The sequence below is a fragment of the Lissotriton vulgaris genome, chromosome 5 (genome assembly GCF_964263255.1).
Source record: "Lissotriton vulgaris chromosome 5, aLisVul1.2, whole genome shotgun sequence".
NCBI lineage: Eukaryota > Metazoa > Chordata > Amphibia > Caudata > Salamandridae > Lissotriton > Lissotriton vulgaris.
The window spans coordinates 1130137595-1130164782 of NC_141693.1; the positions used below are offsets into that span (position 1 = coordinate 1130137595).

Genomic DNA, 27188 nt, shown 5'->3' on the forward strand with positions numbered 1-27188 from the left:
GCTATAGACACTGTTGGAATGTTTTTGACGTTCTAGATCTCTTCAATTGTTGCTGCTGTGAGCTGCGCAATAAAGGAGATTTGCATAATCTTAGCCTCCTTGAATATAATAAAATCCGGATTTTCGGTCCAGCAGGCTGTTAAAAATTAAAATTGTATTGATTGGTTTAGCTTTAGTTTGCATTTTCTTTTTTATCAGTTGAGTCCTTCTATGGTAAACACTAATTTAGGTTTTATTTATAACGTATGACATATCATTTTATAGATTTAAATATAAATAGATATTCATATTTAGGTTGCTGTTTAAAGGTTGGCAGTTTATGCTAATTTGTTTTGGTTTGTACGGTTATTATTTTAGTTCTATTATGTTTGCATGAATGGTGGTAAAGATTTTTTCAAGGTACAATATTTACATTTGATTTAAATAGGTGTATAAGGTTTATTTCAAATTATTGTTTTATGATTTTTTTATATTAAATGAATTTTTTTAATTATTTTTGAGATAATATTGTAGTCGATATTGTGAGTTGATAATTTTGATTTTTTTTAAGGTAACAGCATTTTTTGTTTCTTATATAATTGTTTTCAATGTAACTAAAAATTTATTTTTTACAACGATGTTTGTGTTCTCGATATTTGTGGTTTTACTGGTGAAGTACAGAAAATTAGGGCCAGATGTAGGAGGACATTTACCGACCGGTAACGGCCAATTTTGGCCGTTACCGACCGGTAAATGGTCATTAGTGATGTAGGGGCCCTATTTTACCGATTCGGTAAAGTTACCGAATCGGTAAAATACCAAATCGGTATTTTTACCGATTTGGTAACTTCCTGATGTAGGTGGGACTCTTCTGAGTCCCAATGGCCCTACAGAATCGGTATTTTACCACCCAATCAAATTGGGTGGTAAAATACTGAATCCAGGTGTGCATGCACATGTGTGCATGCACACCTATGCCATGTGACAGACAGACATGCCCTTAGGGCATGTCTGTGTGCCACATGGCACACATGCCAGTATTTGGGGTGCTAGAGGGTGTCAAAGTGACACCCCCTGCACCCTTGCTGGAATCGGTATTTACCGAACCGGTAAATACCGATTCGGTAATGCCCATTGATTCCTATGTACTCAAAGGAAGGGGTCCCAGTATAAGTAGGAAAAAGTATAGATAATAGTAAAAATGAAAATCACAAAGACATTGAATCCATCCACATTGTTTTAATCACAATGGGAATGTATATTGAATATACTGGACATTTGAACAATAAAAAAGTGGTTGAACAGTGCCCCAAGAAGGGAGGGGGGGTGCGCGTGATCATGTGAGGATAATGTGATAGGGGGGGAAATTTAGTGACAGTACAATCAACCAATTGAGACCATTTGGTTGGCAAAATTACATACTATGCACAAAACACAGGACCATAAGTTCAAATTATATGTCAAAACAAGCCATACTCCACATTGTTCATTCAATGAAAAATTAGGGCGTGAAGTTGATGTTCAAAAGCAGGCGGTTGTCGACGTTTCGACCCTCAAAAATACGCAGGTAATAGTGCTATCCTTGCAGTGGGGTCTTCATCAGGACAGGAAACGGGGCAGGCAACCTTGATGGTGCAGAGTCAACAAATGAAATGTTTGGAGGAAAACTATCGCTGTGTCCATTAACTGCGTTAAACCCGCGTTCACCATTCAGGGATCACAGGATATCAATGGTCCAGCGGACACACGATTATGAAGAGTCCATTAACTGCGTTAAACACGCGTTCACCATTCGGGAATCACAAAATTCAATGGTCCAGCGGACACACGATTTTGAAGAACTGCGAAGAGATTGCGAACTCGAGCGGAATTTAGTGCCTGATTCACTCGGTGCCTGACTCTTCAAAATCGATAGTTTTCCTCCAAACATTGGTGAAAGAAGTGGCACCTGCCAACGTTTGGACATCTCAGATCACCAGGCATTGTGCTGTCTGCTTAGAGCTATGCCTTACAAACCCTCACTGGGCTCTCCAGTGCCACATTCCAGTGAACATTCCCATCAATTCCACCTACAGTGTGGCTGGTTTCCAAGTAGTGGCTTTTGGTGTATTAAAGACAGCAGGAGTTTAAATCCTTTGACAATTTTGTGTACAGCCTCAATAAGAAATATATTTACAGATAATCCAACTGTGGCACATCGTGGTTTTAGGGGAGATCTCTTGACAGTATGTTGTTTGCTACTTTCACAACTAAAGATCCATTCAGTGGTAAAGTTACAGCTTTTATAGCACTGTTACATCAGCTGCCTCGTTTCCAGTCACATGACTAGGTGATATACTGCCAAGAAGACAGTTTCATGAAAATCCCAACAGATTATACAGTTTAATATTTACAGTTTAAACTGTATTTAAGGTTCACATTGCTGCATGATGCTTGCACTTGTTTGACCAGGCTACACTATATAATGAGATGCTGCAGTTACAGATACTCACTTGATCAAATGAGTGCTCAATGATGCGTTGTGGACTGGGCATGGGCATAAATGTGGAAAGAAAGCATGCCTGGACTTTTCTACAGATGTCCCTCTTACCGGATAGATTCAGGCTCACTCTATTCTGGAAAGTTCTCAGCTCATTTGCAATAAAGTAGCAGAATTTTTCAAGAAGAATATCACAAAGATCTATGCTTATTTTCCTCCGATCACCATTAGCACTGTAGACTCTAATATAGTATGGCCTCTTAGAGAGGAAGGTGGAGCCACTGAGTCTTCTGACTTCAATGGTGTAGCCATATTCTCCCAGTTGACGCCACCTAAAATTAATATCTTGGCAGACAGCATTACATTGGGCTCTCCCAATGACCTTTGTCTCCCCAGGGTAATGCTGCTTGTCCCTGATCATCTGGGAGAGGCATTGGAGAAGTTCTACCGGGGTGTCCTGGACTCAGTGTTGTACCCGCAGGGTTGGAAGAAGGCGATTGTTGTTCCCTTAAAGAAAAAGCCAGAGGGAGACTTGTGTGATTTTAAAAAGTTACACCCTATTTTGTTATTACCTGCTCCTGCTAAGATCTTGGACAAGCATTTAAACCAGGAAGTACTTACTGGATCAAGAACTTCTAGACCCTTCCCAAAATGAATTCAGGAAAAATAATAAAAGAGAATCCACGGTTGTAGCAACCTCCGATATTATTCGGCGACAAGTTTATCAGGGAGGGGCGGCAAAGCTGGTTTTGCTTAACCTGTCAGCAGCCTTTGTCACCATATCTCTATTACTATTGGTGTAGAGGCTGCGGCTGGCAGGCCTGAAGTGGGTGGCTCTTAGACTGTTGATGTCTTTCCTTTGGAATAGAGTTTAGAGCTCCCGCCTTTCAGCTTCCCTGTGATGCTCCTCAGAGGTCATCCTTGAGCCCCACTTTATTTAACTTATATGTTGCCCCTTTACCAAAACTGGTATGCTCTTTTGGGTTCCAGGTAGCTTCCTATGCGGATGATTACCAGATCATCATGTCTATATCTGATGACTGGGACAAGGTGGTGGACAGGTTTAGAGCTTGTATTCAGGAGATCAGCAATTTGATGAGGGACAACTGGCTGAAAATGAACAGGGGAAAAAATAGATCTTGGTTTTTGGAGCTGATAGCTCCACCTAGACCAACCGTTGATGGCCAGAAACAGGTGGAACTCTCCATACACCTGTGAATGTGGCTAAAAATATGGGTGTGATTTTTATTAACACCATGCCATTCGACACCCAGATTAATAGAACAGTGAGTTCTTGCTTCTGGAGTATTGGCATTCTGAAGAAAATATTACCTTTTCTTCCAAAAGATTTGTAGGTGTTGGCGGTCATTGCTCTTATCACCTCCCGTTTAGATTACTGTTATGCCCTTTATTTAAATGACAACCAAAGTGAGTTTAATAAGCTTCAAATTATAAAAATTACTGATGCATGCTTGGTTTGGGCCTACCCAAGTTCTCCTGAGTTAGGGAAGGACTGATGTCTCTTCATTGGCTGCTAGTAAAGAAGTGGGTGTGCCTTGAAGCACCCTACTTGACACATAAAACCATCCACTATCAGGGATCGAGTTATCTCAGATCTACCCTGAATTGGTATGTCCGGAAGAGACCACTGCATACGTCTGATCAGTATATGGTAATGGTTCCTTGGTGTAAGAAAGTTAGGGGGGACAAGCCTTTACTCTGGCAGCTGCCTGGCTCTGGAATGCACTTCCGCTGCATATCAGGTGCCTTGTGCCTTAGCTTGCACCAGTGGTTTTGAAAGCAGGTGAAAACATGGCTTTTTGTAGATTAATCCCTCTTTTTTGAAGGTGGTCTTTTTTCTTTGGTTGCGGAGTTGAGTTATATTATCCAGTTCTCCCTCTTTCATAGCTCTTAATGCCTGACTTGTCTAATGCAATTTATAAATGCTACAAATACCAATACTTTTACTAATAGATGTCTCAAATCCTGAAAATCAAAGACAGTTCTAACATTAAGGGACTGTTTACGATGGCGGGCGGACTTACATCGGGCCACCACCCTATCGGAAATCGGGACCTCCTGACAGGCTGTCGGTGGTCCCATAGTAGGCATTACGATGCAACCGCCATGCCTATATTTTGCATTGCAGCGGGTGCTACTGGCAGCACCACCCACAGCAAGGCAAAAAAGGGTCACTTTACATATCTCTGCCCTACCGGCAGGCACCATGAGGTGTCTGCCACAAGGTGCAGGGATATGTATGGGGGCACCATGGGTGCCCTCCACTGCACACAGCCTAGGGCCAGAAAAGAAGGGGGCCCGCTATCGGCTCCCAAAGTCCCTTTCCATCTGCCTGTTCATGCCGGGTTAACAAGCGGGCAGAACAGGACATCATAATCCCTTTGTTGGTGCCTGGTAGTCACCGCAATCATTGTAGGAAATATGAGGCCGCCACTGCACCAGCGGGCTCAAGAAGCCCGTCAGATGTGTGACGTTCGGACCTTCCAAACATCATCCTTCCGCCTGCCATTATAATATGGCGGGCGGAAATCATGCAAACAATGGCGGTAAGACCGCCACCGACAGGCTCTCAGTGGCGGTCTAACCATCAATTTTTTTTGTCAAAGAAGTTTTTATTAATTTTTCAGCACAGACTCAAGGCACAATACGCCCATTATCCCACGCAGGGGAGAGATGGCTACTAGCCAAAATGATGATACATAAAAAGAAGAACCCTGTTGTGCGTGTCGACGTACCCCAATCACAACTCGTTGCTCAACTGAGGGATACAGCTGCTAAAGCATATGGGTACATAAGGCAAACATTTCGAGAAGGAAAGTCAGTGTGACCTTCTTCTCCGCAAGAGTCAGTGTTCTTAACAGTTCCATCCCTGAACAAGGACCCAGTAGATGTGGGTATAGCGGAACTCTCCCCTTAGGGGCTCGAAGTTAAATCGAAGCTAATAATCATACAAAGAGTCAACCAACTAAACGAACCCGTCCCCCCTCCCCATGACCCCTTCCCCCCTACCCTGGCGGTGGCCTCAATAATCCTGGAATGGGCCCACGTTAGTGGGGCCTACTCAGAGTTGGAAAAGATGTAGAGCTCTAACTGTAGCAGGACAGACTGCTGATGGGAGACTCAGTGAAAGGAAGGAGACCAGCGGACCCCACCTAAACTCAAAGTTCTTGAAGTCATCCTTAAAGATGTCAGACATGCGCTCTAGGCTAAGCAGTTTCCAGAGTCGGGAGTGCCACAGGGATATCGCTGGTGCTTCCTTCCTTTTCCATGCCGCCGCAATAGTAATCTTGGCCGCCCCAATACTCAGCCACATTATCCTTTTATCCGCCCTAGTCTGGTGTTCTTACATAGGGTCGCGGACGCCCAGAAGTAATTCGGCCATGGATGTCGGGATGGGGTACCCAAGCATGTCTTTCACCTGAGCTAAGATTTCCTCCCAAAAAGGCCGGATGGTTGGGCAATCCCACCAAATGTGTTGGAAGTCCCTGAGGAATCCACACTATCGCCAACATCTATCTGATGAGCCTGGGAAGATTCAAGATAACTTGGAGGGATATAAATATCAGTCCATCATTGTCTTTAAATGGGCCTCTCGCAAGTCTGTGGATTGGTTAAATTTAAAAATGTCAGACCACAAATGCGCCCACTCTTCGTCAGTTATGTACCTTTGGGCCAGCCCCTCCCACATTGACATGTACCTCGGCTGGGGGGAGAGTGTAGTGGACAGCAGAAGCTTGTACAGAAACGATATTACCACCTTTATGGATGAAGATTTGACAAGGAAGGCTTCAAATTTAGTGAGGGGACGAGTAGCCCCCTCTCGAATCTGGGGGCCTAATGCCCAGTGCATGAACTAAGTATAGTGATAACGCTCAGAGTCTCCTAACCCATACTCTCTCTTACAGTTATCAAATGCAAGGGGATCATAGTGGTGGAACAGGTGGGTCAGGGCTAGGCATCCCCCCTCCCGCCAGGCGTCAAAGGGTCCCGCCTGAAGAGCCGGAAGGAACGCTGCATTGAAGTGTAGTGGTGTAAAGGGTGAAGGGAATGTAGTCCAGCTGTCATCCTTCATCACAGAGTCCCAGACTCGTAAGGTAGTACGTGTAGGGGTGCTAAGGTAGGCGTTTTTGGGTCTGTATTGTTTTGCAGGCCAGACTAGGTCCCATATCGGCCTGCCGGCCACACTACAGTCCATATGAAGCCAGAGCTTCTCGGATTCTTTCTGCGACCATTCGACCAGTATCCTGAATTGTGCAGCTTTATAGTAGAGATGAATATCAGGTAGGCCTACCCCCCCCCCCTCCCGTTAGGAGTGGCGCAGCAGAAAAAATGAGAAGCGGGCCCGTCCTCCTTGCCAGATAAAGCGTAGGAACAGTGCTTTTACACGTCTAAAGAATTCCCCTTCTAGTTCTATTGGAAGTGCCTGAAATAAATACAGCCATTTAGGGAGAAGGGTCATCTTAATCGCGTGGACGCGACCCAGCCAGGAAAGGAAGAGAGGTTTCCATCTCGTCAGCTCCGCCTGAATGCGAGTAAGAGCGGGCAGAAAGTTAGCTGCTTTAATTTCTCTACGGTCTGCGTCAGGTGGACACCCAGATATTGGATAGAGGAGACAGCCCATGATAAGGGTGTAAGGGCTTGAAGTTGATGGACCTCCTTCTGTGAGAGGGTGAGATTAAGTATATAACATTTATCCAAAATGATTTTAAAGCCTGCAGCCTTCTCGAAGCGTTTGAGCTCCTTTTGTAGGTGCGGGATAGACACCGTCGGGTCTAAAAGGGACAAGAGAACGTCGTCAGCAAAAAGAGAGATCTTATGGGATTCCCCTGTGAAGGGGAGGCCTTTAATCCCAGGGTTTTCTCTGACAGCGATCGCTAGTGGCTCAATACTCAGAGCGAACAGCAGGGGGGATAAGGGGCATCCCTGCGTAGTCCCTCTGGAGTGTGTAAAGGGGAAGATTGCACACCATTTACCGAGACTTTAGAACAGGGGTTTCGGTAATTAGCCCGGATCATGTTTATAAATTGTGGAGAGAAGCCAAACGCCGTAAGGGTAGAGAATTGGAACCTCCAGTCGACGCGGTCAAACGCCCTTTCGGCATCCAACCCAATCAGAACTGCTGGGATTTTAAATTTGTTAGCCTTTTCTATTAGATGGACGATGCGGCGGGTGTTGTCGTGAGTTTGATGTCCCACAATGAATCCAGACTGATCTGGGTGAATAAGGAGCGGCATGATGTCGTTCAGTCTCTTAGCCAGAATGGAAGAATATAGTTTCGCGTCTATATTCAGGAGGGCAATAGGCCTGTAGGAGGTGCAGCGGGAGGGATCTTTCCCTGGCTTGGGAATTACCGAGATCACAGCCTCGGACATAGAGCCAGTTGTGTCCCCGTCAGTGGCCATTCTATTAAAAAGCCTAACTAGGTGAGGGCTGATGTCAGAGTAGAATGTCTTGTAGAAAATCGCTGTGTACCCGTCAGTGCCTGGCGCCTTGTGGAATTTCAATGCCTTAATAGCTGAGGTTACCTCGTCAAGAGTGATAGGAGCTATAAGCTCCTCATTCCAAGCGGGGGAGACCTGAGGGATAGTTAGCTCCCTAAGAAATCCTTGCTGTCTGTCTACGTCCAGGGCGTCTGTAGAGTATAGAGTTTTGTAAAATGACCCGAAAAGTACCGCCTTGTCCTCATCTCTATGAGCTATGTCTCCTGAAGGACCTTGGATACCCCTTATGTACTCCCTCTCCCGTTTATCTTTTAATTGCCTAGCGAGTTGTTTCCTTATTTTATTGCCTTGAGTGTAAGAAAGATTACGCAACTTAAGAAGAGTGAATTCTGCCCTATTGTTGTAGATTGCCCGAAGTTTGCCTCTGATCGCTGTGAGTTTGCGCAGTGTCTGCCTGGTGGGCGTTAGCTTATGGGATTGTTCAATGGCCAATAGTTCCGCCTCAAGAAGTTCCCTATCCTTGGCCCATTGTCTATTCAGGGCTGCGTTGAGCGCGATGCATTTACCTCGCAGCACGGCCTTAAAGGAATCCCACGTATTGTATTCTAATGTGTCCTCCTGCCGGTTAAGGGAAAAAAATTCTTTGATAGTTTCGCGGAGATGGGCACACGATTCCTTGTCCCTAGCTAATGATGCCGTAAATTACCACTGAGGGGGAGATGGGGCATTGCCCAACCAGGTGAGACAGACAGAGTATAAACTGTGATACGAGACGGACATGGGGAATATCTTGGCCTCTCTGAGGCTGCCCTGCAGGGACTGGCTGGCGAAGATGTAGTCCAGCCGGGAATAGGAGTGGTGAACATGGGAGAAGAAAGCGTAGTCCCGGGTTTGGGGGTAAAGAGCGCGCCAGGTATCTAACAGGCCCAGGTCCTGTATATGCCTTTGAGTGTCAGTGGAAAAAGAGCCCAAATCGGAGCGGCGAGTATGTGTACTATTAAGATCTGGTTGCCACACCAAGTTAAAGTCCCCCATAAGAACCAGAGGCCCCTCGACAAAATCTGTCACCTTACCCAGTAGGGTTTGCAGGAAACCATTTTGCTCAGTGTTAAGGGCGTAGAGTGCTACAAAAGTGCAAAGCTTCCCTTTCAGTCGCCCCTTGACCATAAGCCAGCATCCATCCCTGTCGCTCTGCACCCCAATGGGCTGGAATTGACTAGTGGACCAAAATAAGAGTGCCACCCCCCTATGCTTGGTAGAGGCTGACAACTTATAAATAAGCGGGTATTGTTTGTGTTTCAAACGGGAATCCTCAGGCCTAATTAAATGTGTTTCCTGAAGGGCCACTATGTCCAGGTGATGGTCAATTCTTTACTTCTATACTTTCTGACGTTTCTGAGGGGAGTTAAGCCCCTTAACATTCCAGGTATCTACGGTAATCGGCATAGCAATATGAGAACATCGTATTTCTCCGCTGACATACCAACCATCATGCCCCAACCGGCCACAATGCTATCTCTCCAGCCGCTCACCCAGGGGTAAAAGAAGTGGCCCTGGTTATGTAAAGAACCTGAATCCTCCCAAAGGTTATCATTGCAGAGGCCACCACCATACACCTCCTCCCTCTCCCTTCGTAGACCCATTTAAAAAACCTGCCATAATAGAACAAAACAAAGCAGCCACCACTAACCCTCCCACCCCACCCCCCCAAACCCCGCAAAACACAACGAAATAAGAAACCAAAACATTAGTCCATAATCAACATTCTGTCGTAGCGTGGGGCAAGTTTGCCCCCGCATGGACTTGTGGGGACAACGGGTCCTGGGACCCAATCCGCACCTCACCGTAGCAAGATCTCAAAAAGGAATCTATGAATCATAAAGGTCACACATTTTGCCCCTGGCAATGCAGCCCCAAGTACATGTCCCAGTCTTTAAGGCCATGGTCGCCATAGCACACACCAATCTGAAATTAAAGGCAACACCTCTCACCCCCTCCAGGAAAGGATAAGGCTCAAAGCTGTGTCATTAATACAATGTGCAGCAGAGATCCCCAGAGATATTACATGGGTTACCTACTGGACCCAAAGAAGCCGGAACTGAACTGCTTTGGCGGAGTGTTGTTAATAGCACAAGGAAAACATAGCCTCACTTCTGTCGAGGCTCCGGAAGACCCAAAGTCTCTCATCCCCAAATGCGATGATCCGGACCTGTCCATACACCCCCCGAGGGCAGTCAGGCTCTCAGCAGTGGAGTGGCCCTCAGACGTCTTCAGCGTCTCCCTCTTCTCGCGTTCTGCGTCCAGGCCGAATTGGAAGCTGTACCCCTGGAGGGTCACCAGGTGCTCCAGATGAAGAGTCTCCCTCTTCTGATGGTAGGCCCAGGAGATGCAAGCCGTCCTTCAAGTCGGTGATGTGGCGCCTCTGGTTGTGGAGTTCAAAACTGAGACTGAAAGGATATGTCCATCTGTATTTTATCCCATCTTCCTGGAGTTTGGTAGTGATAGGCCGCAGCTTCTGCCTGCGCACCAGTGTGATAGAGCCACATCTTGGAAGATGGCGCAGGAGAAATTCTGAAAGGAAATAGAGTCCTTTGCCCTAGCCGCCTGTAGGACAGCCTCCTTGGTTTTGTAAGGGTGGAATTTCGCCAGTATATCACAAGGCCTCCTCAGATCGCCCCTCTGGGGGGGGGGGGAGGGGGGCACTCTGTGGACTCTGTCCAGCTTTATCTTGAACACCTTGGGACTCAGGATCTCCGCAAAGAGGCCTTCCATAAATGCCTCCAGGTCTGGCCCTTCTGCGCCTTCTTCCAGGTCTTTGACGCGGATGTTCTCCCGTCGTGCGTGTCAGGTCCTGTGCCTTAAGCTGAGTTTGTTGGAGTTGTTCCTTGAGGGATTGGATGTCCCCCTGGCACACTCCAACCGACTGCTTGTGTTCATGTTGTTGCGTCTCCAAATCGAGAACTCTGGTGCCCACGGAATCCACATCTTTTTGGAGAGAGGCCATGCGTTCCGATAAGTCTGAGCATAATTGGTCTATAGAAGACTTAATGTCCTGACCAAGCTTGTTGCGCAGCTCAGATTTGAAGTCTTTAAACATGGACAATAAATCAGCTTTGGTAAGGGCCATGGTCGTCTTCTCAGTATTGCCCCTGAGGGCCGGCCGGTTATCAGTGGAGGTAGAAAAGTCTGACACTTTGCCAGTTTTCTTGTTTGTGCCTTTCTTCGGAGGCATAAGCATGAGGCCCCACACGGCCTGGCCGCCTCGGGACTCGCAGGTGCCCCCCCTCGATACTTAGGCTCGGGAGAAGGCCCGTGTTAAAGCAGGGAACAACGATGCGCAACCTTCCACCACTCCAGGAGACGCGCCATTAGGGCTAACATCCACCGGGGGCCGTGGGGCCCCACACCGCACTGTCGCAATGATAGGAGGGGGAGACCACTCTAGGCGCTTAGCTGCCAGGATTCATCAGCAGGGAGCCCTCCTCAGTCCTCCTCCGTCGCTGGGGCTGCCAGTCATGGTCTCGGTCACCTCTAGTGGGGCCCGCCTGCCCCGGTCGCTGTCATTAGCGTGTCCTCGCAGCCCCACTGCTGTGTCTCTATAGGGGCCTCTTCAGGCCAGGGGGAGCAAGCCAGAGCCCCACGAGGCCTGCCACCATCTCAGGCGGTCCGACCGGCCGCCATCTTAAGGTCAGGCCGCCGGGGTGACCGCCTCCGGAGTGCTTTAGCGAAGGAAGCGGCCACCACCGGCGGTTCAGGACTCACCCCCGCCACCTCCGCTGCTTCCATGATACCAGCGCTCCCCTCCGCCGCTTCAGAAAGTGCCGATCGGTGCCATTCGGCTGCTTCGCCCGATCACTTGCCAGCCGCCATCTTGTTCGTCGCCTCTAAAATCATCGGACGAGAGCCTCCGAGACCCCAATAGTCCTCCAAAGTGCTTCGTTGCGGTGCCTCAGGTCTTCCGCCGCCCGGGGACAATCTGTGGCAGTGATTCCATGCAGGTTTTGCCGCCAGTAGAGCTCGCCAGGTGACGCGCGGACCGGGAGCCGAAGTAGGCCACGTCTGCTCGGCCATCTCGCCCGGCCACGCCCTCTCTAACCATCATTTTAATCGTAATCAGCTCCTAAGTTATTTGCCACTGGGTTGTAGAACCACACCCTAAGTCAAATTGCTAAATCCAGCTGAGGAGTCATATAACTGTTTACCTTTTATGAACTAATGATTGAATGCTACCTTTGAAAAGTAAGTTGCAGATAATGTTCATATCTCAGCAAAATCAGCTGAACCTTGTATTCTATCTGGTATCGATAAAGAGAATTACAGCAATAAAGAGACACTTCAGTCCACACTGTGTGAAATATGAACATTCAGTACTAATCTTATGCCTTTATGAGTGTGGACTTTTGTTTCAACAAGATGATTCACCCATTCAGATTTGATATCACAGTTAGGCTGAGAAAGAATATTTAATAAAAGTGTAATATAATCACCCTGGAGAAAACGTGCCATTCTACTGTCTGCATGGTATGCATATTGTTTGATGACTAAAAAGTCAACATGTCCAGGTCAGATAGCTCCTTAACTGCTTGGGAGCACATAGTCACAAAATATGTATTATGTGAGGAAGTGGAAAACGGATTAAGTAACTTACCTATATTGAGAATGTGTTTCTTTGTAGGTTACTATGCTGGGAGGAACGGAGAACGTGGATCTTGGTTCATTCAATCTCTTTGCAAAGTCATCACAGAACATGGGAGACAACTGGAGCTCATGCAGATCCTGACCAGAGTCAACTTCATGGTTGCCGCTGAGTTTGAGTCTGAACACGCAGACCCTGATTTAAAAAGAAATAAGCGAGTGCCTTGTATTACATCGATGCTGACTAATGAACTTTACTTCAAAACATGAATTCAATATGGAGCAGGCCTTTCCTGCCAGACAGTGTAAGCTGTTTGTTTATAAAAAGTCAGCTTACAGTGCACTTAGAGCACACCCATTGTATACCATTGGCTGGCTTTACTGTCACCCTCGTTTGCTTTTTTTATTTGTTAACTTGTGTGGGCTTTCTTTCTTCTGTTCGTCTCTCCTCTAGAGTTTGACCATATCACCTATGTCCTTCCACTGCTGAATTTTCAGGCATTGCTTTTTCTTATTGGTTAAGTGATCCACAAGTGTGCATGTGTTTTTATCAGCTGTCTCCCTTATCTACTTCTCTACCCTCCTCCATCGCACTCTATTTTGCTACCTCTTGCCATATGTTTCTCCCCCACTCTCCTTTGTTATGCACTCACCTTTGTGGGCTTCACCCCCACAGCTCTATGCTGCTGTTTCTTGGCTGTGTCTTTTGCTTCCCCCCTTTCCTCTGTGCTGCTTTTGTCCCCTGACTCCTCCACTTTGCTTCCCGATTTGCTTTTAATAAACAAGCTTTTGTTCTTTTTTTAAATTTTCTAATTCAACTCTGCTCGATAAATAAATAAAAATTAAAATCACCCACACAATTTTGTTGGGTGTGCGCATGCATGGTGCACAATCCTGCAAAATAACACAGCCAGTGACATCATAGGACTTTTTCACCTCTTTAGCCATGCTGCAAGCATTGGGGATGCTGTTCATTATAATACATCCATGTAGGGGACTATTTTCGACCTCATGGTCACAGGTTCAAATCGAGGCGGGTCCACTCAGCCTTTCATCCTTCTGAGGTTGATAAAAGTGAAGACCATTGGTCATTTGTTATTTAGCGCTAAGATGCCTTTGAGTAAACGTGTGCTTCACAAATACACGTTATGTTATTGCATCGCTAAACATCATTGGCAAAGCCAGTAGGTCCCAAAAATGAAACCTATTGGCTTTGACAACCCTTGCTGGATTATCAATTGTCAACATTCTGTTCTCTTTCCTGAATTTTAAAGGCATGGCATTTTGTAAAACGTTAGTTTTACAACCTATGAGTTTACATTAATGATTGCTACGCATGTAAGGACAGTTATTAGGACTAACCGATTTTCTAAACTATGTGCAATGGCTTCAGCTAAATGTCTAGTCTGAATTGTTGGTATGTCATTACCCCAGAAAGCCCACTGTTGGCATCAAATAATTCAGAAAATCTTGTTGTAAAGAAAATGAATGCCTAATTCATTGAGTCAAGAGGACAAATGTTTCTGATAACACTTTTTTGACAAGTTGGGAGCAAATGTTTCTAAATGTGGAGAAGCTCCTCACCCATTAATTTCTATGAATGTATTTGCAACTGTATGTTAAGCTCTGACCTACGAGTTATGTAATATCTGAGGACCTTGTTTTGTCAATCCTCAAGAAAGAAAATACTTTACAATTGTTTGCATAATAGTAAGGATTTTAAAGATTTCTGTTGTTTGTGAATAGTCATTTATGCACATGACCAAGCTGTAATTGTATGTCATTGTACACTTCAGTGAACAAAGGTGACCTTAAAGAGTAATTACATTTGGCTGAATGTCCTGGCCCCCCTCCTTTTGCAGGTCTACAACGAGGCTCTGCGCGTTGGCACCCTTCCGCCTACTATGAATCAAGGAGAGATATGCATGATTCTGAAGCCTGGAGGTGACAATACTGATCCTGCGGCATATCATCCTATCACGTTGCTAAATACGGATGCGAAAATCCTCACTAAATTATTGTCCACGCGCCACTGCCCCACTCATGACCCGACTCATCCACCCCGACCAGTGTGGATTTATTCCGGGTCGTAATATGGCGATGAATCTACGTCGCCTGAATCACATACTACATGAAGTGCAGGGGAGGGAGGGTCCTCACGTGTTGGTCTCAGTGGATTTGGCTAAGGCCTTTGATACGGTGCACTGGGGATATCTGCTGCAGGTGCTGCAGAGAATGGGGTTTGGACCTCGATTTCGTGATTGGATCCAAGTGCTCTACAAGGCGCCCCGAGCCAGGGTGCGCCTAGGATCGGCCCGCTCGGCGGAGTGGTCGCTAGGGAGGGGCACCCGACAGGGCTGCCCCCTCTCCCCTCTCCTGTTTGCTCTTGCAATTGAGCCCCTTGCTGTTTCCGCCCGTACTGAACTACAGACTTGGGGAATAGTAGTGGTTGACACTAGCAATGTGGTCTCCCTCTACGCAGATGATGCACTTTTCTATCTGACCTCCCCGGCTGAGGCCCTCCCCGCTTTGTTGCGGGTCCTGGACCAATTTGGTGCAGCCTCTGTGTTGCGTATAAATATTACCAAATCTCTAGTTTTCCCGCTGACGAATACTGTCCCAGATCCAGACACGGAGCTTCAACATTTGGGCCTCTGTTATGAACGAACGGCATTCCGGTATTTGGGCATCCAGGTGGCCGCGTCCACAGAGACTCTGCTAACCTACAATATCGACAGAATACTCAGCCATCCGCAAATCTATCACCTTTTGGAACACACTCCCTCTGTCTCTCATGGGGTGCTTAGCAATTGCCAAAATGGTGATGCTCCCTAGGGTCCTATATGTTTTGCAGAATTCCCTGTGTCCATTACCTCACCGAGTATTCCGCACATTGAACTCTCTCCTCACCTCCCTACTTTGGGCGGGTGGGCGCAGCAGAGTCGCTTTGCGCACGGTGACGAGGTGTTGGGATGAAGGCGGCCTCGAAGCCCCGAGATTTGACCTCTATTATTACGCGGCGCAGCTTCTTCCGGCCGCCAGATGGTTCGCTGAAGATGAGAATTGGGAACTGGCACTACTGGCTGGTATGGCAAATGATAAGGCCCTGCAGGAAGCCTTGATGCAAGGTCGCGGAGCCGGCAACACTTTGCCTTACGTGGTGCGTTACACAGCTAATATTTGGCAGCGCTTTGTCGAAAAGGTGCTGCGGCGCGCACCGTTCCATAGAGAGCTCCCAGTTTGGATCTTGGCCCCGATACTACGGTTGGAGGAAAGCATGTCCTTTCGGGAGTGGCGATCTGGTGGTTGTGAGACCCTAGCGGACCTCTACCCGAACGACTCCTTTGTGTCCTTTGAAGGAGCCATGGAGTCCTTTGGGCTGGGTGAGGGACAATACCTCCACTACGGTAGTCTCCAGGATGTGGCCAGGATAACATGGCCCCAATTTCCAGAGGCGCCTCCGCTTACTAATACCCTCGACATCATCATGTCCTGTGGGAGACGTAGACGCCTGATCTCCCTCCTCTACTCCGCTATGCGCCGGGATTCAACCCCCCTGTTAGCCCCGGCCTGGGTGGCATGGGAGACAGACCTAGGGGTGGAATTGGAGCCTGCACAAAGGAAGCGGATTGGGCTGTTGACTCATAAGGTCTCCTGCAATGCACGTTTTAAACTTATACACTTTAATTTTGTCCACCGCACATACATGACACTGGTCTCCCTCCATCGTATGTCGGCGGATAGAAGCCACAATTGTCTTAGATGTGGAGCGGGGAAGACGGGCTTCCTGCATTTGGCGTGGGGATGTCCACTTGTCTTTTGGCGCAAGGTGGTGAGGTATATTGTCCAGGCTACGCAACTTAAGCTTCTGCTAGACCCACTCCAATGTCTGGTGCCCAAACTAAAAAAAAAGAGACTATCTTATAAGTTCCTGCAACTCCTACTAGTTTTGGCGAGGAGACGAGTGGCTATCACTTGAATGGGTCAGAGGGCGCCGGAGGTTTCCCTATGGCTGAGGGACGCTAGGGAATGGGCCTTGGCTGAAGAGACCCACATGCAGCACGCCTGTAGAGATGGAAAGTTGCAAGATGATTTGCTTGCTTGGAGGACGCTGTGCTTGGAGGTCCTGGCGGAGGATGACTCAGATGCCACCAGCGCTGAGTTGTTTTCTTCTGATGCCTCGGAGTCTGACTGTGGAGGGGAGAGTGCTGGAGGGGAGGGCCATGGGACCGTGTAGGTGTCCTCTGTTGCCACAATACGATACCTAAATATGTATGTATGCATATAGTTGAGATTCCCATAGGTCTATATTGCCTTAAATTGACTGGGCGTTAGCAGGCCCCCACACACTTATCCTACTTTATTGGATCAGTACTAGGGATGCCATTCGAGGGGTAAATAGTTGTTGTTAAACTGTTATGTAATATAAGAATGTGACGTGACAAAAATGGCGAAGACATTGATAGGTTTCATATCCTTAGAGCACAAATGCAAATTTCTCCTTTGTTAAACATGCTCCGATCCTGCGCCTCCCAGCCTCCAGGATGTGGGCCATACATGGCTGTGTAGTGTTATTGGAACTGCATACTCTTACTGATTGCATATCAACAGTGTTGATGTCGATATGCTTTATGCCTTTTTTTCCATGACTTCGCTCTAATAAAAATATGTTTTAAAAAAAAAATTACATTTGGCTCCCATTTAATGTTTGCAGTCAGACAGTGGCCTAGTATGACAAGTTCTTGTAATTTAAAATGTTGTGCCCGTTTGATAAACAGTTATATACCCCCCACGATACTCAGGAAGTTCGCATTGTTGAACTGAATCTTTGGCTTGTGCCTGGTCCGGATACAAAAATGTTGTATCTGGACACAAGTGTCTGTGGTTTTTAGTGAACTAGTTTTACCTTTTTCAGTGATTCATGTTGATTTATGCGGCGTATAATAAAAATTCCATTTTGTTTTACCACATCAATTTTACTCACGCTTCTGACGTATTCAGCCTCCTTTTCTTATTGGCTCTTGCACCAAAAGTTAGCGGATAGTCTTGATATTCATGACATTGGATTGCTGCAAGCTTTTCTTTTATTTAGCATCTGCCAAATCCTACCTATCCGAAATGTTTGTGATCTACAATCCAGTATTATAGGCAACTACTGTAAACCTTGGTAATCATTAAGTTAAATAATTTTTCGCGTCCATCACCAGAAACATTTGTTACCCATCATGATAATCAATAACAACCAATTCGCTCCCAATCCATTGTCAGCCATCTTAAACAATGAGCAAAAAATATGATAATCATGCCCACCTGCATACAACAGAATAATAGTCAACACTCAAGATGAAAGCTCAATTAAATAACACAATACGTGTATAAAATAATGTTTCATGAGAATCTTTAGTTCCTTTTATCAATCATGTCAATAGCCATAGCACACGTCTTACCATTAATGTCACAAATAAATCATGCCGCTTTCACCCATAAAAATGAGCTACCAATGTTTGATGTTTATGTTATTTGTGTTTAGCAGTACTCCAGTACATACAATATCTAAGAAACATACACAGTATTAGCTCCCTCTGCTAGTCACAAACTAAAGTAAGCACCCACCCAAGAAACTAATAAGCAAACTAAATCGCAAGTAGTCAGTTAGGAAATGTTGCTTTATATTTTTAATTTATCTTTATTGTATTTTCTGCTTATACTTATAGAAAAAAACAATTCTCATCATAACATACACTGAGTGAAATATTAGGGGAAGATTGTTTGCAATTTACTGACAATACACTCGGTTATGCTGGTGGTTGTAGTAAATAGCTGGAGACCACAGGTGTACCACAGGAGGTTTATTGCAGGAGAAAAGCGTAGAGCAACCTCAACACAAGCTGGCCAGGCACAAACTGTCACCACCTAGAACACTAGGAGGAGGCAGAGCCATCTACATTCTGGAATGAGTGACACAGGTAAGAACCATGGTAGAGCATGGAAATAGAGGAAAGATAAATATACAACACATCTCCTCTCGTAGAATAAAACACAAGATAAAGGAAACTTAACACAAAAAGATGGAAATGTCATGGAAAGAAAACTTAACTCGAGACCTAAGAGCATTAGCAAAAATGATGATAAAGTTGCAAACAACAGTTGAGGAGCATAAAACAGGCATTGCAAACATCAGTTGAGATAAGTTGCAAACAACAGTTGAGGAGCATAAAACAGGCATTGCAAACATCAGCTGAGATAAATAAAATTAGGCATAGAAAGGGACACACGTCACCCCTCTAAAACTTAATCGCAACAAAAATCATTCAAATAAGAAGGGGGTCTATGGCACCTCTGAGGTCTAGGAACAGGTAAAGAGGAACTGGAATCAGCAATAGGGTTGGGAACAGCAACAACAGGGTCAGGAGCATCCCCTCCACCATTGCCCCTCACCAAGGCATTAACGGGGGCAGGCACAGCAAGAGCCGGATCCGGAACCTGAGAGGGAATAAACATGAACCCTGAAGCGGAGAGGTCCCGGGCAGGCACGGAGGGAGAAGAAGCAGGACCAGGACAGACACCAGCTTTCTGATAGAGGGCAACCCTCCTTAGATTCCATTTTTCCCCATTCAAGAGGACAACATAGTGAGGGTAAACCATTTTCACAAGAAAAGGACCACGGAATTTTGACAAGCCTCCTGAAACACGACCAGACTTTACCTTGACCAGGTCGCCTTTCGCGAGTTTACAGGAAACAATTTTAGGAGAAGACTTACCACCAACAACAGGTTTGCATGAAAGGTCCTTAGAGGACAGATTCACAGAACTCTTACTAGAGACACTCTTAACGGGTAAAGTCACAGTACTCTTACAAGGAGACTTAGGAACCACTCTGGACACACCACCCAAGAGGGACTGAGAGACCAAGTCCTTGAGCCAAGATGGAATGAGTTTGGTGCTAGGAACCCTACCCCTCATCATCTCAAAAGGGGATTTGAGGTGAGAACCGTGAAGAGTGGTGCAATACGCATAGACCATTTCACTAACAAGGGAAGAGACAGACGAACCACTGGAGAGGGCCATTTGAACGGTACCTTTCACTAACCTGTTGAGGCGTTCACAAAGACCATTCCCCTGGGGGTTGTAGAGGGAAGTCCTATGGTGAGAAATGCCACATTCAGACAAAAAGGCTTGCATCTCATGCGAGACCAACTGCGTACCATTGTCAGTTATAAGAACGCTAGGAAAGCCTTCCCTAAAGAACAAGGAACTAAGATGTTTAATAGTAGTGGCCGTGGTGATATCCTTAAGAAACTCCACAGACAACCATTTTGAGTGGCAATCCACGATTACGACAGCAAACCTCTGGGAAAGAGGTAGCTCAGCCATGGGACCTATGAAATCCAGACAGATGGTGTGCCACGGAATTTCAGGGAACTGCAGCACACCCATCTCAGACCCCGCAGAAACCTTAAGTCTCTTCTCCCCCACTTTGCAAGTATGACAGTCCTCAACCCAAGAAGAAACCATGGAGTCCATACCGGGCCACCAAAAATTCAACTTGAGACGCTGTTGCGTCAGGGTTTGGCCAAGATGACCCTCATGGGCTAAAGAAATGAGTTTGGGTCTCAAGTCAACAGGAGGCACAAATTTGTCGCCACGCATAACAACATTGTCATTGCAAACAGACAGGTCATCAATGACCTTAAGGAAGGGGCGAACAGAAACATGGAGATAGCTCTCCCTGCGGGAACCCAACCTTATCAACTGGATGACTTCCTGTAAAACGTTGTCCCTGGACATAGCTTCGACCCACTCAGAGCGAGAAAAGGAACCCTCAGTTAGCAGAAGAACATCATCAATCCAGGCAACATTCTCATCAAGACCCTCTAGACTGAAACCAACATCAGCACCAGGCGGAACAGCCAACCTAGACAGGCAGTCAGCCTGGAAATTTCTCCACCCAGAGATGTGGGAAATATCAAAATGGTATTCCTGGAGTTTGGAGGCCAACCTTGCCAACCTTGGGGAACCAAATGCCCCACCCCCGGGAGAAAGAATGCGTATAAGGGGTTTGTGGTCAGTCTTAAGATTGAATCGAATGCCCCATAGATAAGGTCGAAAGTGATGAGCACCCCACGCAGCAGCCAAAGCCTCTTCTCGATAACAGAATAATTCTGTTCACATTTGGAAAGAGTACGTGAGGCAAAAGCAACCGGCCTGTCGCTGTCCTTGTGGGACTGAAGCAAAACTGCACCAAGACCATGGGCACTGGCATCTACCAAGAGAGTTGAGGATTTCGCAGTATCAAATGGTGCCAGCACCTTGGCATTGCAGATGGCTTCCTTGATCCCATTAAAACACGCTTCCAATTCAGGACCCCAGGAAAATTTGCAACCCTTCTTCAACAAAGCCCTCAAAGGCAAGGTCTTCTCTGAGAATTTCTCCACAAACTTGGAGTAGTATTCGATTAAGCCCATGAATGACAGCAACTGGTCCTTGTCAGACGGGCAAGGAGCTAGGCGTATTGCATCAAGAAGATTCTTCTTTGGTCTGACTCCATTGACAGAGATTTCATGTCCCAAGTACTCAATGTTCTCCACAAGAAAAGAACACTTCTCCTTACGTAATGTAAGGCCAGTGTCCCAGATTCTGTGTAAGACATTCCTGAGGATGAGGTTATGATCTGCCACAGAGTCACCAAAGACCAAGATATCATCTTGAAAAAACACCACGTTTTTGAGCCCCTTGAAAATTTCGCTGACCAACCTTTGGAAGACACTCGCCGCCGAAATCAACCCAAAGGGGAGACGAGTAAATTGGAAGATCCCCTCCGGGGTGATGAAGGCCGTAAGATGCTTCGAGGATTCATGGAGCTTAACCTGATGGTAGGCACTCTTCAGGTCGAGTTTGGAGAAATATCTCGCCCCCTGAAGAGTGGAGACCATCTCCGTAATGTTGGGTAAGGGAAAGGTGTCTGCAACGACACACTTGTTTAAGGACCTGAGGTCCACACAGAATCTCAATTTTCCGTCTGATTTTTTAGAAATCACGACGGGCGAAACCCATGCTGATGCTTCTGTGGGTTCAATTACCCCGGATTGAAGCATCTCCTCAATTAGGAGTTTCACTTCATTGCGGATGGAAATGGGAATCCTCCTTACACGATGTTGCACAGGCAAACTATCTTTCTTCAGTTTTATAAGATGGGCATACCCCCGAAGCTCACCCAACTCCTCCCTGAAGACAGACCCAAATTCAGAGAGAATAAACTCAATAGAGTCATCATCTACCACCATTATTTGGTTCTTTGCCCTGGGATTGATAACGATGTAAAGGTCATATTGATGTACCCACCCTAAGATGGGAGGGCCATCAATAGAAACATAAACCTTCCCAAAGATAGACCTCTTCTCAAAGGTAATCTCAGATTCAAAGAAACCAAGGATTTCAATTTTCTGCCCGTTGAAACCCTTAGGGGAAATATCACTGGGATGTAAACTCACCCCCTCCCAAAAGGCATCAAAGGTAGACTTAGGTATAATGGTATGACGAGAACCAGTGTCAACCATCAACAACACCTCGTGGGAGTCAATCATAAAAATGGCTTTGGGTCTGGTTTGTCTTGGATCATCACAGATGACATCCACATCATCAATGACCAGGAGTCTATCGGGCTCAACTCCAGAATCATCCACGTAGTCATCAACAATATTCACTCTCTGCCTGGCTTTGGCCTTGCACATTTTGGAGAAGTGTCCAACTTTCCCACACTTCAAACACTCTTTGTTTGAGGCAAAGCAAAACCTTGCGTCGGAAGAGTGACTACTACTGCCACACCTGTTGCAGACCTTGCTCACTGAAGTTTTCTTAGCAGAGGGTCTGGGTCTGTTTTTCACTACAGCAATATTGTCTCCAGAGCAGTGTTCACACTCCGCAACACCACCTTTGTCAGAAACCACAGAGACTTCCTGATGAGGAGAAGGTTTGTGTGAATCCAGGACCTTCATGCATTTACTAGACTCCTCAATGACTTTGGCCAGATCAATAGCGTCTTTCAAGGTCGGGTTCTTAGCAGCCCATAGCCTCTCTTGGATTTTTTTACTAGAGCACTGGACTACCAATTGGTCTCTTATGAGCTCATCGTTCATAGAACCGAACTTGCACTTTATAGACAGTTCCCTAAGTCTGGCCACGAAATCATCTATTGTTTCTGAATCTTTTTGGCGTTGTGTATAGAATTTATAACGGTTCATAATCAGATTCTCCTCCTTTGCGAATCTGATCTCCAAACGATCAACCGCTTCTTTAAATTCATCAATGTCTTGTCCACTAGCTCCAAGTGTGATCGGTAAAAATCTAAAAACCCTCTGCCCTTCCTTGCCCAGAGTACTCAAAAGGATAGCCTTTTTCCTTTTAGGTGAAAATTCCTGCCCATCCAGCGCTTCCAGGTAATTGTCAAACATTATGTACCAGTCCTCCCAAGGTATGTCAGGAACCCCAGGCTCAGGTAAGAATTGAGGGGGTAAAGTAACCATAAATTGTTGTGCCATAATTATCAAGTTGGCAGAGTCAAAAGTGAGGAAAACAAAAATTTTAGCACAACAGGTTGAGTTCAAAATGACAATAGTAACATACCTTTTTCCACACAAAATGTCCGAAAAAACGATGTCTGAGCGCTGCGACAGGAATAGGCAAGAGTTTAGATTAAAAACAAGGAAAATCCGCGTTGGATCCGCGTTAGGATGACTCAAAATGGCCGCCGATCGAAAACGAGGCTTGGAGGGCAAACACTTGAGGTTAGAAATGGCCGCCGCTGAAAACGAGGCTAGGATTGCACCAAAACGAGGCTTGGAACGCACAGGAAGTGCGCGTAGAAGAAACAAAGCAAGGAGGCATCTCCCAGGTAACGGTAGACACCGTTGTTGTTAGAGGAAGGAAAGGCGTCTCCTAGGCAACCATGAAGCTCGCGCTAGCAACCATGAAGCTCGCGCTTCCACGCCGATCAAAGACGTCTCCTAGGCAACCATGAAGCTCGCGCTTCCACGCCGATCAGGCAGCAATGACGTCAGCGCTGGTTGCGCTCGAGCTCCGCTCCTAGATGCAATCCAATCCGTAAAATTACTCACAATTTCCCCAGATGGACATCTTCTTTCCAAATCGAAGCGGACCAAGGAGAAATTGATGAAACCAGCACGCCGCAGGTTCGTTTCTTGTCGAGGATGCTCCGCTCTTTCTGGTACAGAATCTTGAAGGGATCAAACATCAAGATGAGGTCTTCACAGGTACTGGCCAGCAAATAAACGACACCAAAAATTGTAGTAAATAGCTGGAGACCACAGGTGTACCACAGGAGGTTTATTGCAGGAGAAAAGCGTAGAGCAACCTCAACACAAGCTGGCCAGGCACAAACTGTCACCACCTAGAACACTAGGAGGAGGCAGAGCCATCTACATTCTGGAATGAGTGACACAGGTAAGAACCATGGTAGAGCATGGAAATAGAGGAAAGATAAATATACAACAGTGGTCCTACCCATCTACCAAACATCTCATGGCACATGTAGTTCCTGATTTGAATATGTAACCCATTTTATTTGATAGAATCCATCAAGTACGCTCTTCATCCATCAAGTACCCTCTTCGTCTCACTCCCTCTGCTATTATACTTCAGCAAACCTTCAACCCTCTCATGGGTCCACAACAGAGTCTCATTTTCCCTTGAGAACACCATCAGCTTGGCTAGGCAGATTTGTCACACTTGGACACCTTTCTTCGTAAAGCTATTTTGATGCCCTTCAACCTCCCTCTCCATATCGTTTCCAAGGCTAATTTGGAAAATGTGGTTTCTGTGTTTCTCACTGTATTTGAAGGTGCTTGATCCTTGGCTGCTCACAGCATTCTCTTCCAATTTCCTTTTAATCCACTATTTTGAATATGAAGGTCAGGCCTCCAACATCCTTACTCTTTTAATTTGTCAAGGTGCACCTTATTCATTGGCACTGTTTGATACAAAGAAGGGTTTCCTCAACATTTAAGTCAACAATGTGGACATCCACCATGACACGAAAAAAGTCTCATCCTCCACTGATGCAGCCAACCCTGACATCTGCAATTGTGTACTTTCTCTTCTTTAGTGCAGGGTTCTCTGTTCTCTTTCATTCTACTTCTTCCCCACTTCTGTCTCCGCCTTCTCTTTTGAATTGGGCCCATCCTTCACTTGCCAACCTTTTAAGTTAGCCTGTCAAGCTGGGCTTGATCCTAGAGATGGACAGCTTACGTGATCGCAGAGCATCTAAGAATCACTCTTGAATGATGCATCAAGTTACAGGCACACTTTTCACTTCTGTGTGTTTCTTCCCCTGACCTTCTTCAGTTTGTAGAGAAGCCTTTATCCTCTCCTCCTCCCCTCATTCAAATATGTTTTTTAAACTTTTTTTGGGCTTAGCTTCACATAATTCACCTTCTGCACTATGCTTCATGTCTGGAGGAGTGAACATTGTGCTTTGTCGTTCACTCTAATCCAGCACTTGAGTTCAGGCCACCTTGTTCAAGAATGGGCACATATCATACAATCTACAAGATGGGCACTCCGCCAACAGAGTTCAAGGCCACACCAACATGCACACAAAAGGCAGCCTGTGAAACGCCATAAAAGTGCTTGCCTAATATTACCTGCGCCTGATCTATGTCACTGTCAGGTGTTACTTCCACAATCTGTGAAAGTTAATAAATCGCATTTATGGCTTCTACACAGAACCAGGGATGCAGGGCTAGGTGGATGCCTGGGGATTGACAGACAGTGCATAATGGTGCAGGTGATGACCACAGAACTCATTTTTGGGGACCGGGGCTTATTTTTCATATTTATACTGAGCAACAAAGGTAGAAAAAGGAGAAAGAAGACGGAACATAAATGCAATAAAAGGAACCAGGTATGAAAAAGAGCCTGCAAGCGTGAATTATAGAGTCTAGAAATGTACGTTGGTGGAGGAAAGTGCCAGGAGGTAGAATTAAGATTAGGATGCCCTGGTATTCAGCAACACCACCAGCATAACCTTATGCTTGTGGGCGATCCTTGTGGCTGTCTGTCATACACAGGTGCTGTCTTCCACCACTTACCAACTGGCAGTCCAACACCGGCAGGTAGAAAGGCAATCATTCTGTGTTGTGTCATTGACTATGGAGGAAAGGAAGGGGAGCTTTGGTCTTCAAACTCTCTGTGGTTTCCTGCCTTCCCACAACTCAAAAGCTCGAGAGCGATGCCAGTGCAGACTACAGGAGCAGACAGCTCAAAGTTCAGGAGCTAATAGTGTAATTTGTATGGTGCATAGCTACTTCAAACGAAGTGTCCTAGCGCTGAAGGTCCAGGTTCCAATGGTCAGGTACACAGCAAAAATAAGAAGTAGAATCAGCCCGAACTGAATAACCAACTTTTAAAATGTTTACGAAAAGTGATTTAATCTTGACCTGTCTTATTCAAAGAGGTAGAGAGTTCAAGAGCTTAGATGCTAAATAGCTAAAGGAGCTGTTCTTGATGCGTACTGTCTTTACAGTGGGGATACAAGCCGCCATGGCCCCGAGGATCTGAGGCTCTGCAGGAGAGTACAGTTTGATAAAGGGATGCAGATAGTGAAGACCCTTGTTGTAAAAGCCCTGCAACAATAGCACAGGGCTTTGAATGAGAGTCTGTTCTTCAGAGGCAACTAATGCAGCAAGGGGGCCTGTCTAGGAATGTACAACAGAAGACGGGCTGCAAAATTCTGCACACGCTGAAGTCTCATCAGCCGGGACTGTAATACACTAAGCACAGAACATTGCAGTAGTCTAGCCTGGATGTAGGCAGCACCTGGACTACTGCTTTTTTGGAAGATTCAGGCAGGAAACAGAAGATTTTTGTGAGGGATTTTAAAATCCAGAAACATATCCCTGTCAGGGCCATGATCTGGCTGTATCATCAAACCAGATGCCTAACCTTAGGCTTAGGGGGAGGTAAAGGGCAGAGACAGTCTGGCCACCATGCAGAGGACCAGATTGAGAATTGTTTGCCTAGAATGAGGGCCTCCGTTTTATCTGCATTCAGTTTAAGACAGTTGAAATACATCCACTGGGCGACCTCCGAGAGACAATTCCTCAGTGAGGCAGCTGTACTAACCGAAGTTTGTGACAGGGTGAAGATCAGCTGAGTATCATCAGCATACCTTATTAAAGATGTGTCATTCGATGATCTTGGCCAGGGGGGCGCATATATAAGTTGAATAGGGTTTGGCTAAGAGAGGAGCCCTGAGGCACCTCCTGATGCAGCAGAAAAACCTGACAGCAGAAAGATTTTTGAAACGCCTGAGAGGTGTGTTACTGCAGGAAAGAGGGAACCCACCTTAAGGCTTTGTAGCTGAAACTGCAACTCCACAAATGTCAGATTGGGACACAGTGTTGAAAGCTGTACTGAGGTCCAATATAAGCAGTGCTGCAGTATCTTCCTTGTCAAGGATTTGGCGGATGGATTCTGAGGTAAGCAACAATGCATAGACACCATACCCCAACACAGACAAGAAGAGCATCATCTCAAAACAATCATGGAAACAACGTGGGAGCTATGGGCCAATAATAAAACACAGACGGACATACCACACCACCCATCATGTCAAC

At 46.1% G+C, this 27188-nt stretch overlaps 1 protein-coding gene across 3 annotated transcripts in view; it reads left to right on the forward strand.

The window, feature by feature from the left end:
- Positions 1–17239, forward strand: part of LOC147712091 (caspase-7-like) — a 202838-nt gene extending 185599 nt beyond the window's left edge. For all 3 annotated transcript variants that reach the window (XM_086922849.1, XM_086922848.1, XM_086922850.1), the window contains exon 7: positions 12596–17239. In XM_086922849.1, coding sequence (XP_086778975.1) covers positions 12596–12825 — 230 coding nt within the window. In that variant the 3' untranslated portion in view covers positions 12826–17239. The remainder of the gene's footprint in view (positions 1–12595) is intronic.
- Positions 17240–27188: the final 9949 nt, after the last annotated feature.